Here is a 21,312-nt window from a genome sequence, read left to right on the forward strand (position 1 = left end):
ATACAATCTATTTTACTTCTCTTGCTAATCAGGAAAAATACTCTAGTCAAAACATCTAAGTCGTTTATCAGAAGACGGAGAGCAAAGGAGGATTGGCTGAGAGCCTCAGGAGCTAGGGAATGACAGGAGAGTGAGTCTATAGGTTTACGTATTTTTATTTTTGTGTCCACTGCATATCCCAAGGCTATTAGAGAAGCCCCCAATGTAGCTCAGTAACATCTAAAAATAGAACCCAAGACAAATCAAAGGACAAGTAAAAGGGTGGCCTGATACAAAGGAAACTTTTAACCAAACTGTCTATTCTGGGGGTGAATATCACAAAAATAGCGGTGTCTCTCCCTCTCCACTTGAAGGATGACACAGCAGGGGGTCAATGAGAAACACCATTCCCAGTAGAAACCATGGGCAGGAACCTATATTCCGCCCCCATTCCTATTTGACTAAAGAGATGGCATTCCCTCCTGATATTCTCCCCTGAGGTCTGTAATGAACTGACTTCCAACTCCTACTTAATTCATGGGGCTTCTCCCCCTCCCCCCCCCCCCCCCCGGTCCCCCTGGCTGGGAATTCTGCCTTCCTCTCCCTGTTACAATAATAAGGTGACAGAACCAGTTTCTGCAGCGGAAGGGATAACCTGAATGAGTTTCTCTGTGGCGATGGAACAGTTCTGTGTGATGATTACTCTCATCCACACCTGTAATACAATTTCACTGAACTACGCGTACCCTCCTCACCCCAAACAAAAACCGAAACCTGGAGAAATCCGCACATTGCACACCTAATAATAAATGTAAGGTGTGGTAAATGTGATAAAACTGAAAAACTAGAGAAGGTTCTGGTTTTGCTACTCAGGTAAGTTTTCCAAATACTATCATTAAATCAACTATGATGACAGCTACTACTTCCCCTACCTTTCAAAAGTCAGGTTCTTATTCTAAGAAGAGTGACTACTTGAAAAGAAAACTTACTGTTCACATCAGGGTAAAACTCTTCATGGTTTACATAAGTGCAGTCAGAGCCCGAGGATGTTATGAGGTGAACTTAATAAACTACTGATGCAATGTTTCAAAGTAGCCAAAGAAACAAAAGATTGACAAAGTACATCGTAAGGAACAGTAGTAATACTTTGGGTTTTGTACCAGATCTTTTCCCTCAGCAATTGAATATGTTTCTCTTTTAATCTCATTATTTAACTGATAATGTTCTGTACTGATGTCTCTTTTTCAGAGGGCACAATTCAATGACAGGACAGTTTATGGGCCTTTCCTCAGACCACATTGGACATCACCAGTAGGGTAAGAGTCGGAAATCAGGACTCACGCTCTGTCTTCAGTGTCTGGCTCTGTAGTCACACTAGGCTATGTTTTCAGCTAAATCTCTACCTGAACATCATTTCATTGAATGAGCAATAGTTGATCCTAGAAAACTATCTATCTTTAGTGCCATGTTTACACAAAAATTTCCTGCCAGCAGAGTATTACTCAATAAGCCGCACATTGAGGCATTTAATTTATTCTAATTTATTTTAATTTCTGCTCCAGTGTTTTTGTTTTGGAAATCTGACTTTAAGTTACTAAATAGGTTGAGATACAAGAACTATTCATTGTGATGGACCACGCTTCTTTATTGTAAATGTAGAATAAAGTGTATAAACTTCCCCAAAGGGAGGATAACATCATTCACGCATCTTGTCGTCACTTACTTTCTTCTTTCTGTTTCAAATCTGTGGAGTAGTTTCCGAAGACCACCATTCTTAAATCCCTGAAAGTGGGCAGCTGGGGCTCCCACGGTGATCACATCGTAGAGTGCATCTGGAAGAGGAATGGACAAGGACATGGACACTGTGCAAACATTTCTCTCCCGCACATCGTTTGCACAGGAGCATACACTCTGTCAGGAGTTTCGGGCGTTATTCTGCTTAATTTTGCAGGAATAACACTGAACTCACATCTCAAGGGGGCAAGAGGAGCTAATCCATCATTCTAAAAGCCACCTGTGCACCTAAACCAGTTATAATATTTCCTTGATCTATGACTACATCTTAATTATATGCTACTGTGTAGAACAGGATGCTCTCTCATTCTTCTGTATACTTACTGAGATAACATGCTAATTGGCCTTTTGTGTATTTTACGTTATTGAGTTTTGCATCGTTTAACTTGCAATCATATTGAAATTCAACAATAATGAATCTTACAACCGAAATTTACAGAGAAAAGAAGCATTTTGGTTTCAGGCCAGAACAGTACTAGTGCATTTTAAAAACATCTATGTAGAGGGGTTCCTGCCTGCGTATACTAAATCTTACTCAATGTTGATGCGTGCTTTTGCAATTTCCTTAGGTGACACAGAAAGAATACACGAAATGTCTCTTGATCTATTTTCCAGCAAGATACTCTGTTTTTTTTTAACAAAATATCCATACATTTAAAATTGAACCTCAATCCTTTGATCTTGAAAGCCATCAAGTTTCATACATATTAAGTTTTGGGCTTCAAAACACACCATCACTTTTACATTCTAATGAAAAGTATTCCCATAAGAGGAAGACTGAGTGAATGCCCCTTGTTAAACTACATTTTATTGAGAAAACTAATTTCATAGTAGATCCTTTTCAAATTGATTTTGGTATTGACACACTGGCTGTTTTTCAGATCTCATTTACAGGGAAAACATAAGTTATTTTATTAGTTTCAGGTAAACACCATGACTTGTCCCTAGTGGTTCAATCAAATGCACCCATAATATTTTTCTTACTAAAAAATGTCTTCAAAACCCAAGGTCACAGAAAACAGAATACAACCCAAATCAATCCAACAATAAGGCAAATACTGAACAGTCACTTAATACATTACTGGAGTGGTAATCTCTTGCCTTTTTAAAATGTTGCTAATGAATTAGAAGCCAGGTATCTTAAAATAACAGAATATTAGACTTCTGTGAAATTTAAAGATTTTTTTTTTGTCCAGGGAATTTTAACCTAGGCCTAAGAAATGGGTTCAGACATCGTGAATATACTCAAATTTTACGAGTGCCTCTGTTTCACTTCCTGGAAAGGGGTCACAGCTTTCTCAGATGGTCACGAGATCACCCCAAAGTTAGCAACTCTGAATTTAGTCCACCTTCGTGTATCTGCCCAGAAATCCGAGGGCCTTGAGAAGTTACCTGCTTTGTCTAAAGTCCCTGAGACCTTATACTCAAGGTCTTCAGACCTCTGCCTCCAGAATGGAGGGTCAGTGGTTTAAGTGACTGTCACCCTGGTCCTTGGCTCTGGATATCAGCTCTGCCACCTGGAAGTGCTGTGGCATTGGGACAATTACTTAACCTCACCAAGCCTCAGCTGTCTCAGCTAGAAACTGGAGTTGAAAGTAGTCAAAAGTGATAAGCATTCAGTAAATGTTATCTATGATTATTGTTTCTATATGAAGTAATCCCACCCATCAAGCAAAGTAAGGTGATATTTGAACTTGTGCTTACTTTTCTTTTTTTTTTAATTTTTTATTGTTATTCAATTACAGTTGTGTGCCTTTTCTCCCCATCCCTCCACCCCACCCCAGCTGAACTCCCCTCCCTCCCCCACCTCCACCCTCCCCCTTGATTTGGTCCATGTGTCCTTTATAGTAGTTCCTGTAATCCCCTCTCCTCACTGTCCCCTCCCCACTCCCCCCTGCCCATTGTTAGATTGTTCTTAACTTCAATGTCTCTATAGCAATGTTCATAGCAGCACAATTTACAATAGCCAAGTACTGGAAGCAACCTAAGTGCCCATTAGCAAACAAGTGGATCCAAACACTATGGTATATTTACACAATGGAATTCTACGCAGCAGAGAGAAAGAAGGAGCTTATACCCTTTGCAACAGCATGGATGGAACTGGAGAGCATTATGTTAAGTGAAATAAGCCAGGTGGTGAGGGACAAATACCATATGATCTCACCTTTAACTGGAACATAATAAATAGAAGAAAAAAGGAAACAAAATATAACCAGAGACATTGAAGTGCTTACTTTTCTATAACTTCTCAATCTGAAAAAGAAAGTGATTCTCCCGAACACGATCAGTTCCCATGTTACCTTAAACTAAATGCAGAAGGGAAGGTCGTGATGACGCCGCAGTGAATCAATGACGCTGCATTTCCAGTAGAACCCGGGGACCAGCAATGCCAACTGCATACAGAACTAAAACTGCATGCACATGTCCCCTTAAACCCAAACAAAATGCATGCCTGACTCAATGATTAAGAAAAACAAGCTGCAGACTCATTGGATCCAAAAAAGTTTGTTGCCTCTCTACCCCACCCAGCAAGATGGGAAGAGTAAATCTGAGTGCAAAGAGAGAGCATTTTCAATTGATTTAGGTTTACATTTCTTACTTCTGCAAAATTTTCAAGCACATGTGACCACAGACATGCTGCTAGGGCCCATTGGGAGGTATCGTACGAGGCCCAGGCACATGAAGGGCCCTGAACTTAAGTCTCATTAGATTCACAGTGAATCTGTGTTTCTGCAACTTCCGAAACTGCTTTCTAAGTGCAGCAGCCTTCTCTTCCTTCATCCGCCTCACTAATCACGGGATCCCAGTGGTCTTGGGAGGAGCCAGGAAACTCTGAAGTGACAAGTAAAGGACGAGAAGCAAGCTGCGCAAATACACTCCACCCACAATAAAGAGCTGTTTATTTATTCTTAAATCTAAATGAAGGAGTACGTGTTTCTTGAATCCATCCACACTAAAAAACTTCCAACATTATGAACAAGCTCTTTCTTATCCAAAGTTTTGACTTTTACTTATTTCCATTCTATTTTCTATTTATGAACTCATTCCTTTTAAGATTTTAACACATTTGTTCTAAAGCCTGTAAAATCTCCATTTCTGGCTAGTTGTGACCTCTTCACCGTTAGATAATCCAGTTGCTAACTGTTTTATGCTCGTCTCTGAACGTCAGCCAGCTATTAGGTTTAAGTCGTTCTAACTCTTCCAATCCACCCTTCCTCCCTGGTTTCCTGGGACCAGTACAGACACCACATTCCCTTAAGCCTTGCAGATCTAAATTCTCAAGATCTCAAGATCATTTTAAATTACTTTCTTCCCTTAACATTTTATCTGATGAGTTCCAACAACTCTGTGCCCCAAATTGTGTTCTCTCTGATCACTGTGAACCCTCTTTACTTCAATTCTAACCTTCCTCATTTCATGTCGGATCACTACTGCCTCTTCCGCCTCGGCTTCCCTGCATCCACAGAGTAGATGGCTTCTCCTGTGTGGTCGGGCATTCAGTCACTGCCCAAAACACAGGCTTCAGTTCCCTTCATATATGTCAAAGATTGGAAGGACATTCAAATGCCTCTATGTCGTGCATATTGTAGATGCTCAGTATTTGTGAATAAATAAATAAATAAATAGTTGAGGCTGAATTCAGTTTGTCTAATTTGTCTTTAGATAATATAGGGCATTACTGGTCTTCACTGAAGAATAAAACGTTTATAAGTTCACTATCTAGAAAAAGAAATATTGGAATCTGGAATATACACATCTCTATGGGAATAAGACAACCATAAATCCCTCCATGAAATATAATCAATAAAAGAACAAGGGGAGCTTATGATTACCTACATGCAAATGATTCAAATTAGACCCTGCATGCACAAAAATCAACTTGAAACAAATTAGAGCCTTCAACCTAAGACCTAAAACTGTAAAACTCCCAGAAAAAAATAGAGGGAAAATGTTTCAGAATATTGGTCTTAACAATGATTTCATAGATATCACACTAAAAGCACAAGTAACAGAAAAAAAAGGTAACTGGGACTACATCAAACTAAAAAGCTTCTACTAAGGAGACAATAATGTAAAAAAGCAACATACAAAATAGGATAAAATATTTGCAAACCATATATCTGATAAATGGTTCCTTTCCAAAATATATAAGGTACTCCTACAACTCATTATAAGACTTCAGGAAATCTTAATATTTTGCAATTGTTATTTGCTAATTACCAGTTATCAATATCACTGCACTGAACCAGTTATCTATTTTGGCCCCTTTGCCGTTGAATTTCACTTGCTATTAATTATTACAAAAACAGTAGCTAGATCCATATGCACCATGGGATTTATTTCCAGGTCTTTCAGTTAATGAAGAATGACATACAATCAAAGTACTGTGGTCATTCTTGGCTGGAGCAGACATACTCCTTTAAATTGAGTTAGAATTAACATCCATTGATTGTTTCTTTTAGGAGTGAGCAAATATACCAAAAATAACAAAATTCCATGATAACAATATGATTAGTAATATTTGTCTCATTTACAAAATTTCTCCATTTTATCCTGCTCTTTAAATTAGGTATCTTTGTGATATGAATAGCCTTTAACTGTGTATAATAAAAGCTTTCCAATTTTTGGTACTAAGAAGCAATTTTAAAAACCTAGGTAGGCATGTTATTTTACAGAAAATTTAAGCAAAAAAACATTAAAGGCCTTTTTTTCCATTCATATAAAATATAACCTGTGTGTCTTCTTTCTTTGATATTTTATACCTCAAAAACTGTCCTTGGCTTTGTGAAAATGGCATAGTCTGCATTATAATAGGGAAGTAAAATTCAAGTTGAACCTCATCAAGCTAAAGATACTGAGTTGATTTGAAATTTAATCATAGGGCTGCCTCATAGCCTTTTAAAAGCCATTTAATAATAGAAATGAGATAATAAGTCTATTTTTTCCCAGAAGATCTCTTTAAAATTCCTACAGCTATAAAAATAGTGTTAATAAAAAAAAATGTAGACATGCTGATCTCATTTCAAAGAACAATTTAAGCATAATCCCTGACTCCAAAATGGCTCACAGAACGACTTTGACATGAATCACAAGACCAGAAGGATTTTTAAGGGAAATCTGTTTCGAAATAGTCCGAGAAACGTGGCATCCTCATGAAACACATCTAAAGGTAATTATGCCTCACTGATGAGGCGACACACCCAAACCTTGAGATGCAGAAGTCAGGGAGCTCTGAACAGCTCCTCTTGTTTGTTCTCCCCTTCGGTGCAGGGATTAGAAGTGTAAGAGCCAGAGGGCACTGCTGCCTCTTCCGTAGTCACACTGGCAATGCTGGCGACGTCGTGCCTGGCTCCAGCTACAGCTTCATGATATCATGTAGTGGCTTCTTTCTTTTACTTCTTTTCATCCTTTACTTTTCTTTCTTTTTTATTTCTTTGCTATGCACTATAATGTGCTATTATATGCTATTATATTATGTATCCTTAGTACATAATATAACTTAAACATATAATAATATCACAAGAGACCATATTTTATACTATTCACAACTGCTTTTCCAAGAAAATAAAATTTACTGAGATATACTGGAGAAAGAAATCTTGTTTTTAATTTCAGGGCTTTGTTTTGTTATTGCTGTCACTGCCCTATTGTGGTAGGTACTCTATGTGTTGCATTTAATTTAAGTAATGAATGAGGATGAAAAATTAATTTAATGGGTCGGGGGCATCCGAAGTTAAATGGAGGCTATTTCATTTGTCAGTGTGAGACATGGCAACATTAGTTCTGCTCAGTTACTTGTATTAAGAGCTAGACATTAGTCTCGTATTTGGTAAATCTGCCTGCTATTGTTTGTAAAGCTGCCTCTCCAAATATACCAGGCATATTAATCAAAGGTGCAGAGATGCAGTTTACTAATGGTGAGAATGAAAATAAATGTAGGCTACATCCAAATGACTCACCGCTGAAATACCCAGGCTTGGCCCATCTTACTTGCATCATTACCTTGTAGAATGTTGCCTGCAATTCAGCTAAACATTTAAGTCAGTAACCGTGGACGTTAAATAAATTTAACTGCAATTCAAAATCTGCTAAACGCATATTACATGAGCAAGTGGAAAACTTGATTGACCACCATCTACAACTTTAAAGTGTTTTATTTTGCAAGTAAGTAAAGCAAAGCTCAAGGGGGTTATTCACTTGGTGAAAGACAAAGAAGTAATCATAAGGCCCTGGAAATTCAGTCATTTCCAATTTCTATCCTAACATACAGTGATGATTTGGTCTATGAAGCACCTACTTTATCTGAATTCCAACTTCAAATAACTTGTAAGCTTACTATGAAGCTACAAAAAATTTTAAGACATATAAATTATTTAATGTTATACATATTACAAATATACAATATACACATAATATACTATAATTATATTACGCAATAGAATTCAGCACCTTCACATTAATTCTTGGCTGTTAGGGTATCCCACCTTTTCCCCTGTTTTCTCTTTAGGTCTTCAAAGGGAGGAATCAGGCTTTCTGAAAACTACTGTGTCAAAAATCCTCTAGTTTATGAGCTCTGCCTTAGTTCTTGCTTTCTTCCCTACTGCTTGATTTTTTTAATCACATATAAAAAATTTCTTCACATATCCTGTTACGGGTTAAAGTGCGTCTCCCAAGAAAGATGTCTTAGAACCTGACCTTATTTGGAAATAGAGTCTTCACAGATGGAATGAAGGTAAAATCCAGCTATTAGGGTGAGTCCTAATCCAATGTAACTGGTGTCCTTTCAGGGGAAATTCAGACACCGAGACAGACACACACACAGATCATGTGAAGACACGCAGAGGGACACCCTGTGAGGACGGATGACCCATGTGACGCATCAAAAAATCAAAGAAAACCAAAGATGGCTAGAAAAAAAAAAACAAGAAAGAAAGAAAACAAGAAAAGAAAAAGGAGCTAGGATGAGGCAAGAAAGATGAGCCTACAGGTTCCAGAGGGAGCTTGGCTCTGCGGACACCTTGATTTCTGACTTCTGACTGCAAGGCTGTGAGATGGCCCGCTCCTGTCCTTTAAGCCACCCAGTCGGTGGGGCTTTGTTGTGGTGGCCCTAGCAAACTGGCACATATTCCAGACCAGACTGACCAGCAGAAAGTTCAATTGCCTTTCTAAATTTCTTTCTTTTCGTTTCCAGTTTCCTTCCAGGTGGGAGACACAGGAACTAAAGGCATTGTATTCATCCTGGCTCACGCTGTTCTATTTTCCAGCTAGTGTCTTGGGAGGGGGGGAAAGCATAATGTAAAAGGTTCTGTCATTTTCAAGAAATAAATATGATGGAAAAGGCCATTTAGATAAGAATAATTTGTCCTTTTTTTGGTGGAAGTGTTCTAAGGATCATCAGCAAATATTTGAGTGCATATTCAAGAATCAATTCCCATGGATTCAGTCCCGACAAACCATTTGGTTTGATGATACTTCATTACCCATCCTTCCCTCCCATTTCATCCTTCTATCAGTCATTAAAGGACTTGTGTGTGATGATTTTTTCCAAATGCCTCTGCCTCTCTAAATCATCTTTCCTCTGCATCTGGCTACTTCCTTAGATTTCATTGCCTCTTAACTGATCCCTTTAACAGCCACAATAAAACCGATGGATCTATTTTCTTCCAGTGGGAGCAATGGCCACGTGTATCACAGAACCTGGGTGTTCATTCTAGGTGTTTCACATACCCTAGGTCACCGAATCACAAAGAGGACAACGCAGATTAGAAAGATTAACTAAAGACTTAAAATCCTATATAAAAACTGGTGAAGCTGCAATTCTATTCCATTTCACTCCAAAATACATAAGCCTTTAAAAGTCTCTTCCTATTGGCCATTAGAAAAAAATCATGTTGGTGGTCAGATAGCTTTTAAGTCCTCTAGCTTCTTTATTACTTGTTGATACTCAGGTTTTGATGATTTTTTTAAAAAACCATGGCATGTTATGTTCCAACTACTGACATAGACACTCGGTAATCAAAAGCTCCTATAAGCCCCTTGGGCCAATCCATCTAATTTTTATTTCAGTTCTTTCATTTGACATAATTCCTGGTTAAAAGGACCTAAGTAAGGGTTACCAGAGATAATAAAATTGTACGTCAGAATGCTGCTTGTAACTATACTTAAACTGGCATATTAGCTGGTTGTGCATACAGAACCAGTATTCCTAAGTTTAGAAAAATGTTTAATTTTTCTGATTATAAAACTTCAGACAATTCTAAAGCAGAACAGAGATTTCATTTTAATGTCTTAAACCTTCTAACCTACATATTGTGCGAATGGCTACAAAGCAGGGCGCCAGAATGCAGCTCCAGATGGGCCTGTGTGTGTGTTTACGTGTGTTGACACACTTACTGTGGAGAATTTGATGACCTAAAGTAACTTGGCTCCCTAGAAAGACGGGTGCTAGCATTTATCACTCAAACAGAGAGACTTCTGGGAGGGAAGGAGGCAGAGGGCATTATTAACAAGGATGCTGGAACAACAGGCATAATATGGGACTTTGCTGATAAATAGGGGCAGATAGTCTCCCTAAATATATATAAAATTTATATAGCAATAAATTAAAGAAAATGTGAGGTGAGAAGAGTACTATAAAATATATATTATCAAGAAATGGTAAGGAATCATGTAGAATGGCCATGAATACAATGCCTTATTGTTCACTCTGAACCCTATTCAGGTAAATGTATATGAAAACCTATACATTTTTCCTTGGAAAACGTTTCTTGCGGCTGAGTACATCAGGATACTCCATGACCTTCTGTCTGACAAACCGCCTTCTCATAGGGAAGGAAGTGCCTCCAGGGAGAGGCCCGCTGAGACAGAGAGACCGCGAGAGAGTCCAGGTTTGGGCTTGGGTTTCTCAAGACAGGTTCACTGTGAACAAGCCTCGTTCCTCCTTTTTCTTTTGTCCTAATGCAGTCAACAGCACAATTGCTTGCTATTAGCCATCACTGATACCACTTAAGGAAGCTAATATTCATTTTGCATATTCACCTGTAGCTCAGTTCAGATGGTGCACAAGCAACGTATTGCCCAGAAACGGGACAACAAACATGGAATAGCCCCTTTTGTCGTGTTCAGGGCTGTGTCGGCCTCAGCGGTCTTATCTCCATTTTTACAGAAATGCTTAAATTGTGAATTCTGCCAATAGCAGAGATTTTAAAGAAACACAGTAACATAATTTGCCCATTTTGAAAAGAATACTACACACTACCTTTCAGCTGAGGGCTGTGTACATGCATTCTCTGCAGGTGCAGATTTACTGGGACGAATTCTAACGTTTTCTCTCCTTTGCTGCTGCTTGATTTGAAAGAGGACCCTAGGTGGAAAAAAGTAGAATATCATTAGTAAATAAATAATAAGTGTGTGTGCATACACATGCTGAAAAGGAAAGTTGACACAGAAAACTGTTACCAAAGCTTCTGAAAGAAAAACGTAGTTGTATTTGCTTTTCTTCTCAGAAATTTAATTTTTTAACTCTTACTTATGCTTACAATAACACCATGAGTGCTTTTTTTTCCGATGTTATTTTTCATACCAAGATGGAAGCGTTAGAAACAAATGGTGCTTTTAAAAAAATCTTGGCCCTTTTATGTTCATAACAATGTTTATTGTTGTTTTCACATAACATACCCTCATACGTGAAATGTAACTCAGGTTGGAAATGTAAAGTTATCACTTTCACACCTGTTTCCTTGCTGAGCTCGGTCAGAATGTCTTGGTACATATTCACCATTTGATCACAGTGAGTGAGGACGTTTTTCCGTAGATTGTCCCAGTGTGGAGAGAGTTCACCAAGTTCTTTCAGCTCCTGGTTTCTGTTAAGAATGGAAAAGAGGACAAAACATCTATTTTGCTCTTAAACCCATAGACACAAGCGCTTAATTAGGGTTGTCAAACTCATAAGAAACTGATTCACCATCCCTTTTGGAAAAGCTCTATGTGCTTTTGAGGGGGGAATAATCTTTTTAACACAGAGAAAGATATAAATAGTTTGGACCACAAAAACATCAAAAATTCTGTATGTAAAAGAGAAAAAATGCAGGTTAAATTCACTGATAAAAATTTCACAAAGATGGCAAAGACTCTCTTTAATGTACATAGAGGCCATTCAGTTAAAAAACAAACACTGAATCTCAACAGAAAAACGGCTAAATTCTAGGCTTCAACAATCCAAAATAAAAGAATGGGGGAAGGATTATCGAGCTGTGTCTGAAAGAAACACAAGTTATGCAGGTAATCTAGTTAATGTACAATAGAATTGTCATTTTTAAATCCTCAACAGAGGATATGTTTTTATTGATTTTAGAGAGAAAGGATGAGAGAGAGAGAGAGAGAGAAATATCCACGTAGAGAAATATTGATCGGTTGCCTCCCATATGTGCCCTGACCGGGAATCAAACCCACAACCTTTTGGTGTACGGGATGATGCTCCAACCAACCAAGCCACCCAGCCAGGGCTAGATGTAATTTTTTAAAAGCTCATAAATGATATGATCAGGTATGATTTTATTGGCCTTAGTTTCTCCCAAGAGGTCAATTTAAGTAAATATTGCATATGTTTTGTCCCTTCTTTATCAAAAGGAAAAGCTAATCACACCATTTAGGTTTTAATTATTAACTTTTATCTAATTCTCTATCCTTAATCCAAGTTAATTTAAATAATCAGAATGCTTTTTTAAATTATAATGATAAATGGTTTTAATATGCTGCTTTGTTAGATCTCTTACTCATTTCTGTAACCTTTTACCAACAACATTTTCAGGAGGTTAATTTAACCAGCAATAATGAAACTTCTTTGCTGTTTTGGTTGTGAAATATGTTAAATACCAAGCTAATAAATTCAGAAGATGTAGAATCTTTAACATCCTGTTAAATGGAAGAGTGATGGATGGTGTGCAAAATTGTGACTTAGCTTCAAATGTTTGTAGCTGCCTTTGTTGTGTTTCAATAGGGACACAATGTACTTTTGCTATAACTTTCATTTGAGGTCTTTACAATTTTTGTGAACAATAATTTCATTCTCAACTGTCCCACAGATCACCTGTCATCACACAACATTCATGGGAGAAAAGCTCATTAACCGACAGTCAGTGAGAGCAAAGGAAGTTCATGTACAAAGAGTGGGTAGGAGGGGAGGTTGAATAATTGGGAAGTCAAGTCCTTGGTTTGCACTCAAATGACAGGCTATTTGAATTCAAGACAAAACAACAACAAAAGCAAACAAATAATTCCCAAAGCTTGAGATATCCAAGTCTAGAAGAAACTGGGCAATTAGGTTAAACCTGAGGTGGATAGCATGTAGGATACATTGACTTCACATGTCAGATTTCAGGCTGCAGTTCTAATAGATACTTATGATAAAAATATTAGGTATTCCCACTTAATCCTAGTAGATGCACCAATAGATATTTAATACTAATAGGTTTATAATTTGTTTTCTCTGAGTTCTTATCAGAAATAGTAATTAAAAGGGAGGTAGTGAAAGACTAAAGAGAGGGTGATGGTGAAGATCCTTCCTATAGTGTGGGACCCTGGCTTGGTGACAACTCCTTGCTTAAGAGAGGCCTGGTAAAGTGTGGTCAGAAACGTTTAGTGCTCTGCGGGGAATGACTTGTGATAACTGGAATTAGTCTATAAACTTTTTGTTTAAATTTTATCATACTCTTCCAGCATGTCAAAATTCATACACAGGGGTATAGAGAGAAATCTGGCACTCATTGTTTAGTTGTTCTAGAAAATGGCATTGAAAAGGTACACATTCTAAAAGAGACAAATAACCAACATAAGGTGTGTCTGCATTAAAAACAGTTCAACTATAAGGGAGTAAATGTGTAATAAGCAGAGTTGAGTAATGAAAGGTTGTAAACCAAAGTGGGGCAGAGTAAGAAAGTAGCTCTAAATTAAAAAAAGGAAAGAAACTCATTACAGTAATACATTGAGATAGATAGAGAGAGAAGAGAATTGGGTGCACCAGAATCAGAACATTTTTCAACCAGGAAGCCTAGGGCTGTTTATATCATGTTTTGATTTGTTACTTGGTGTACAAAAACTTTGCAGGTGAAGGGTTCTGCTTTATATCTCAATCCAGGCTCTCTTGAAGGCAGAGCCTGAGATCCAGCAACCCCAGGTGAGCCTGAGGGAGGTAAGAAGAGAAGCGTTGCAGGGAAAAAGAGGAAGCAGACATAAGGTGGTATGTTACCTAGCTGGGCAGAACTTCACAAGGAAACGTGGCTGGTCGCTAGGTCATGTGGAACAACTCCAGATAAATCGCATAGAATCTTTGCACCTTGGAGCAGCTTGCTAGATGGAGGCAGAGACGTTTATATGCCACTCCCTCACTGTCTTCTGTATTTCACTGGTCACGATTCAGCCTATGGGGACATTAACACCTTCGCACTCCGGTTACAAAATCTGTCTCCTTTGGATAGCCGTGGGGGAAGCAATATCCAGTGGGGACAGAACTTTCCAGGGTCTGGCCTGATAAAACACAGGGGCCAGAGTCACTCTGCACCTTTCCATTGTAGATGCCATTGGAGGCATGCTAATGCCTAGTCTTTATCTTCAGAGAGACCGACACAGCTGATGGTGTCAGGAAATCAGGTGACAATGTATGGGGCTCCCCACCAAATAAGTGGCCAGATAGTAAAGGCATGTTAGGGTTAAGCCAGTGTAGAAAAGCACAAAAAAATAAAACGGCTTACACAACAAAAATAGAACATGGTAAATGTAGGAGAAAGTTTAGCCTCTATTTAAAGCTTCTATTTAAAGTATAGTTTAAAAGCCTGCTGATGATATAATCAAGAGGGGAATTCCAACAGGGGGGAAATTTGCTCTGAGTCTGTGAGTGGCAGAGACTTGTATTATTCATATTTTTTGTCCCACCACCGATCTTAGTCCATGGGACATGTTTAATATAGGTCTGTTGACTGGGCACATGAAAGGTTTGCTTGCAGATTCACGTTCTTAGGTTTTCCTGATGTTTGACATGGACTCAGAGTATGAAGTAGAATGCTGAGCTCTCCCCTACTGAGAATGAATAGACACGATACATAAATGAGCCTTTGCTGAGCCCTTTGACCTTGTATGAGCTAGGTCTGTACCACTGGATTGGTCAAGTCTTCCTTAAGAATAAAGGAAGCTTTGAAAATATATCTTCACATGGAACTACTCACTGTGATGGTTAATTTTATGTGTCAGCTTGACTGGATCACAAGGTGGGTGGCTTTCATTTCATGAAGTGGTTGGGAGACACCATAAAACTGATCGAAGCTCAACTCGATGTCGGGTGTCAGAGGAGTTTCAACTGACAATTCAAACTGCCTGTCCTTTAACCCACACGGGAATAAAAACTGCATCTATAAATCAGAGCCTTTTTAAAAAAACGCCTTTTTGTAAATGACTGTGGGGTTAACGTTGCAATCCATGAGCCACTATTTCACCGAGAAGTGACTGGAGTGGTCATTCGCTCTGATTTTTGTATGACACTCGGGTAAGTGGATGTCGTACCACACAAGTGGGTGCTGGATGCTCAAGGAGGTTTCAAGTTACATGCAGAGACTAAGCAGTGGAGCTCAGTGACTACAGGACTCATTGTAATCACAGGATCTCTTTGTATTTGATAAAGAGCTAAATTCAATCATTTCATTTTAGGTACTACATTAGAGAAATGTGAGGAATAATAAGGATGCCTTATTCCATCCTAAGAGTCTATTTGCTCTCCATGATAAAGGTGATTTGGTGTTTACTTCTAAATACCATCTTATTTAACCTTCAAAATTTGTTTTAACAATATCAAATGTGGACATCTAATTTTTTTTATTACCGTGAAGCTCAGTGTTCCCCTTATGTCAAAAATGATGGCACATTATATGAAGTTTCTCCCAAATCCACACATATTAGCTACATGCCTTTTCACTGTGGGCAGCCATGCATATTACCCACTGCACCTGGAAGGCTGGTAAAAGAAGTATGTTAGAACACTCATTCCCTTTTTGTTATTCCTGTCCTTACTTTTAGAAATCGTAAACATTTCCAGACAGGTCCCCTCCCGACTCCCAGCCCTGGATCTGGAGTGCAGATGTGACCCAGTTAAGTTCCATGAGTGGATAGAGTTCCGGAGGCCCCACAAAATGCCTGGCAGTAATGCTTTTTGGTGGCCACGATAAGACTTTCCTGATAATCAAGACTACTTTTGTGTAGAATGTATGTCTTTATTTACTTTAAAAACAATCCGTAGAGAGAATTCTATAGAGCTGGACGAAGCCAAATTAAAAATTCAGTCACACCAGGCACATTTCAAGTGCTCAACAGCCACACAGCTATCACTTTAGACAGCGCAGTTTAGAAATTTCCATCACAAAAACTCGTATTGAACAACTTTGCTCCAGACGAATGAGGGGAATAGAACCGAGAAGTGAAGTGAGTTGTTTAGTGCCATACTGCTAGTGAGTAGCAGAAGCAAGACTCACCCTCAGGTCTTGTGATTGCAAATCTTATTCTCTTTTTTAATTTTAATTCCTGGTGAGTTTGGCTTCTTCTAAGATAGAATCTCTGAAAAAGATGACAAGGCTGGAACTTTCCACCTGAGGGACTCATCTGAATGTAACTTCCACCCAGGTCAACACAGAGCTGGCTCAAATATTTGGCTCAAGTGTGTACGCATAGACAGCCTTGGCCACCATCACTGCTAGAAGTTCAAACAACAAAAAATTCTTATTTATTTCCTATTCATTTATCAATAAAAAATGGACAAGTTCCTCCTTTTCTGTGGCCCTAACTAATCTGAAGCCTTTCATCCCTAAGCCTCTGTCTCAACTCCAGGCAGCAGCTTTGTGGGAGAAGATATGCCCAGTCTGCTTTTCTGCCCACTTGGAATTTGTGGCACCATATAGTGAATATGCTTAGGAGGTGTACTCGGTTAGTAAGCTAAAGATTAAATTAAATTGTAGACCTTTTTGTGTGAAACACGATCAACTGCCAGCTAAGATGAAAAACAACAACAAGAATGGTTTTGATATATTGAGAGTCTAGTGTGTACAGGATTCTTCACATACATGGTGCAAGTGGTTTCCACGTACAAAAGGTCTGTGCACGTTTGCACCAGGGGTTCTCACCACTTCATCAATAGCTCACTATAACCACGAGCACGCATTATTTAATCCCTTCTTTACAGTTGAGGAAATGGGAGAGTAAAGCGGGCAGATAAACCGCGCTGTGTCACATAGCTGTGGAAGTGCTGTTGGGGAGCCAGGTCCCAAACCCAGAGCTGTGCTCACTCACACACACACACTAAGACAAAACGCTACAGTTCTAAGTGTTAGAATCTCGTGATTGCTCATTTAATGACCATAGTACCCCTGCAGGACAAATAATAATGGTATTACCTAAGAAGTAAAAAAAAAACCCCAAAACTGGACATTGAGAGAGTATGTAATTTTTCAAACATATTCAGGAAATATCAAATGGCAGGCTTTGAACTCAGGTCAAAACCCATTCCAGTTCTGTGCTTTTATCATTGCAATATAGTCTCCCCTGCTCGTTTCACTAGAAATGAAGAATCTTGGCACAGGAGACAAAAATGCACTTCTGCACGAGTTTTTCCTTATCTGTTCCTGTGGGGACATTGTAATACCCAAGCAGCAAACTCAAACACAGATTACTATCGCCAGCTTGGTGATGCTATGTGCTCAACAGGACCCCTCATTACCTGATACCAAGAATCCATAATGATGAACCTAACGGCGCACGACATCTGCCTTCAATAGTAGGAGCTGGCAGGGCAAATGCACTTTTCACGATAAATAACGTACCACACAGTGTTCCCACTGCGCAGCAACATCGCATGGAGAAGAATGGACAGAAGAAATAGCACTGGTCAGGTATGAGTCAACAGTGGGGTCCTGATGGGGCGTTTTTATGCATCCTGTTTGGATTACAGGAATTAAGGATTTTTCTCAGAGAGAGCATGAAGGAAAAACAGAGAGAGGAACACAAAGACAAACAAAGTGGAAGAGACAACACTTTAGAAGCGTACGTGAGGTCCAGCTTGAACTTTATTTGGTACATAGGAAATCTAAATAGAATAGCTGGCTCCCCATTCCTTCGCCACTAATCAATGTTTCTTTAAGGTCAGTAAAGACTTTCAGTGTGCCTTTATTTTATCCAAGGATGCAAATGATGGTAGAGGAGTCTTAAAAGGCATGTGTTTCAGCCATGACAAAATATACAAGGAGGAGGACGAGGCTGGAGAAGTGGGTGGACAGGAGGTCCTGCTTGCCTTGTAGCCCACGTGAAAGGATAATCCTGTCCGGTGATAAATACATTTTGAAAAGAGAATATAAATTACATTTCAGAAGGCCAAACCATATTAAAAGGACAGGCCAGGTCACTATGTTGCAAAATCCTGTTGTATAGCTTTTGGTTTAGTGAAGATATTTTTGAAATAGAATTTATCTGAATACATTCTAGTTCTAGTTTATAATTCCTAATATGTACTTTTATCATTTTTGAAAATGCATTCTTATAGTGTTATTACTTTGAAATAAAATAAACCCTTTTTTTAATGATGGTCACACAATGCTTTAAGGTAAGGTACAAGGTCAGAAAATTAAATATTTTGTGCATTTCTCTCAAACTAACATAGAGTGCCTAGAAAACCAAGCTGACTGCATTATGATACTATTTAAATAAACACATAGAACATGGCTCTGAAACATATATTTCTGGGAAGCAACTAGGTTTTCTGGGATTTTAAAATATCTTACTGTCTTTTTCATTAAGAAGAATACAGCATGTTCAAGAAATAGATCAATATGTAGTTATACAAACACACTAAACACAGTTCTATAAAGCAGCTCTGAAAATATAGAACATAGAGCATTTGAAAAAGTTTATATGTCCCAAACTCTATTTTATTTTTCCTATTTAAGTATTTTGCTTCCGATTTTTAAATTTTTTTATTTATAAGATTTTTCATTACAGACACACATATATTTATATGGTTTATATAAAACCTAAGAAAGTCTTCAAGTTAATTGTTATGAAATAGTCTTATCTTTCATTTAAAGTCCTAACAGTAATGCCAGAAAGTTTCTCTTTCTCCACCCCTGAGATCATGAAGAAAACTACGTACAGGAAAGAAATGAAGAAGAAAAAAGGAAAACTACATGATATAAACCAAACCAATGTTTTCCTGGGGAGTTTTATGGATTATGAGGATCATTTTTCCTGAAATACTTCATTTAAAAAAAAACCTTTTCATCCCATTTAGGTTTTCAAATATCACTTTATGCTGTAGAAATGTAAACCTTTTTGATAAAGCCAAACACTATACGGCCACCAGAGCCTCCCACCCAAACACACACGTGCACACCATGATTGAACGCTGCGTTTGTAGCTGCCACGGAGCGTCAAATCTACGGGTACCATCGTTTTGCCCAGTGACTAACATATTTCAGTGTAGACTGAGCACAGCAAAACTTCGGAGTAGTGCGAAATCTGAAGAAAATACTCGACACAAACAAAATATGTGGCAACACTAAAACAAACTGTAAAAACTTTATAGGCCGTAGTTTGACAAAACCTACATACCTTGTCCTCACACAACCCAAGTTGAAGGATGGTAAAGCTTGAAACATTGTAAACACAGGCAAAGACACACACCCACACCCACCCACCCCTTGTGTGTACTTAGGATCTGTGAGCTGTCTTCAACATGCCCCTCTCTCTTTTTCCTTCTATGGTAATAACTTCCTAATAAACTAGTTGCTATTTCCCCCAGCCTTCAAGTATCCTAGATAAAAGAGCGGGTCTGCTTTTCAATGTCAAGTCCCTCATGTATCATGATTGTGGAGTAATTCCGTAACTTTTTCAGACACAAGGTCTTATACCGAGTACTTTATAAGTAGAACACCACCCCTCGTCCCTTCTAACACATAGTTCCACAGTAGGATAATTCTCAAAAGCTGAAATATCAAGGCTGTCTCCAGGAACCTTCCTGGGAATCTGCCTGTTATACCATTTTCAATCGGAGTGAGTGAGTCTGTAAAGTGAGGTGTGAATTCTAAGGAAGCCGGGCCATTGGCATAGAGGCCACTAGGAGACTGTTGCGCTATCCCAGGCCACAAATGATGGCAGTTGGGATTGGAGTAGGTGAAATGAAAATGTAAAAAATAAATGGGTTTGAGAGAAGGTGTGGGGTGGGAGGGAGGTTGAGGCAAGTAAAACACCTCCTGGGACCTGAGTCAGATGACGGTTAAAAGAAGCTGAGGGAAGAACTTCAGAGTAAAGCTCCGCCCAGCCTAGAGGGTCCACCCAACCAAGAAAAGGGTTCCAAAGTCCTTTTGCAAGACAGCATCCCATTCTTGCATTCTTAATTTAACTTATTATATGTCATGTTAATATTATAATTTATTTTATATTTTATTAATTTGTATTGATTTCAAATGTAATTCTTAAGTTCCTTTCTCAGTTGGATGGCATATAGCTTCAAGTAGGTATTTCCATAAAGTTTGGTGGGTGACATTTTCTGAGCTCCTGCATATTTAAGCATGTCGTTTCCACTGTTTTCATTCGTAAAAAATTCATAACCTGACCCTATATAATAAGATGAGGTCACAGCCTTTTTCTCTTGAAAATCAGCAGATGTTATTCCATGGGCTTCTGCAGAGAAGTGTAAGGCCATCCTGATTTTAGTGAGTAAAAGAGAAATAGCAAAACGGCCTACGTTTTCACTGTTTTTCTTTTAAGCTTTTGTGTTCAGTGTTCTTCCCCCAAGAACACTTAAAATTATTTGGTAGTTTCCAGCTTTGTGCCCTGAATACCTAACATCTCCTTTCTCTCATTTTAAACTGTTTCCACCTTTGTTTAGTTTTTGGGGAGAGTGTATCACGCTCGTCTCCCACATCACTGAGACGATCCCTCCGTGTCACATCCTTTCTGCTGACTCTGGATTTCCCTTGACCGCTGCAATCGAAAATTTCTTTTCCTACATTAGCCTTTTCTTCTTGGTATGTCCACTGAAGGATGAGCGTTCCTTTCTTAAGACTTTTTGATCCTATTTTATAAACACCACACCTCCTTATATTCTACTGAGATGGCTAGTTGATTTTCCTATATTTTTTTTCTATTTCCCTTTGGAGTTCAGATTGACTTTTTTCTCCTCATTAAATTACATGTTAAAGATTCCTTGTTAAAGTTTTTAAAACACTTTCTAATAATGGGAGATTGGCACAGAAAAGTAGCTGGAGAAACCAAAATATATATGGAACAGGCTGTTCATCACAGTACCTAGCAAATTTTCAGAATCTATTAGGTTTTCATACAGTTTCGTTTGGGAAGGTTGAGACGGGATTTTCTTCTCTGTGCAATTCCCAGTGTATACTGATAACGGTTCCTTGTTCTGTCCCTTGCAGGAGAACTTTATAATGTGGGGGTACTGCCCACTAGCCCCTTCCATGTGTTTGCAATATATATATACATATATATATATAT

General features: G+C 38.5%; 1 protein-coding gene across 4 annotated transcripts in view; it reads right to left on the reverse strand.

Moving 5' to 3' along the window:
• The window catches only part of INPP4B (inositol polyphosphate-4-phosphatase type II B), a 271,452-nt gene that overhangs the window by 113,860 nt on the left and 136,280 nt on the right, over nt 1-21,312 (reverse strand). For all 4 annotated transcript variants that reach the window (XM_053910927.2, XM_053910928.1, XM_053910926.1 and 1 more), the window contains 3 exons: nt 11,506-11,636; nt 11,033-11,137; nt 1,703-1,811 (listed from right to left, as the gene is read on the reverse strand). In XM_053910927.2, coding sequence (XP_053766902.1) covers nt 1,703-1,811; nt 11,033-11,137; nt 11,506-11,636 — 345 coding nt within the window. The remainder of the gene's footprint in view (nt 1-1,702; nt 1,812-11,032; nt 11,138-11,505; nt 11,637-21,312) is intronic.

Source organism: Desmodus rotundus, chromosome 9, assembly GCF_022682495.2.
Source record: "Desmodus rotundus isolate HL8 chromosome 9, HLdesRot8A.1, whole genome shotgun sequence".
Classification (NCBI taxonomy): Eukaryota; Metazoa; Chordata; class Mammalia; order Chiroptera; family Phyllostomidae; genus Desmodus; species Desmodus rotundus.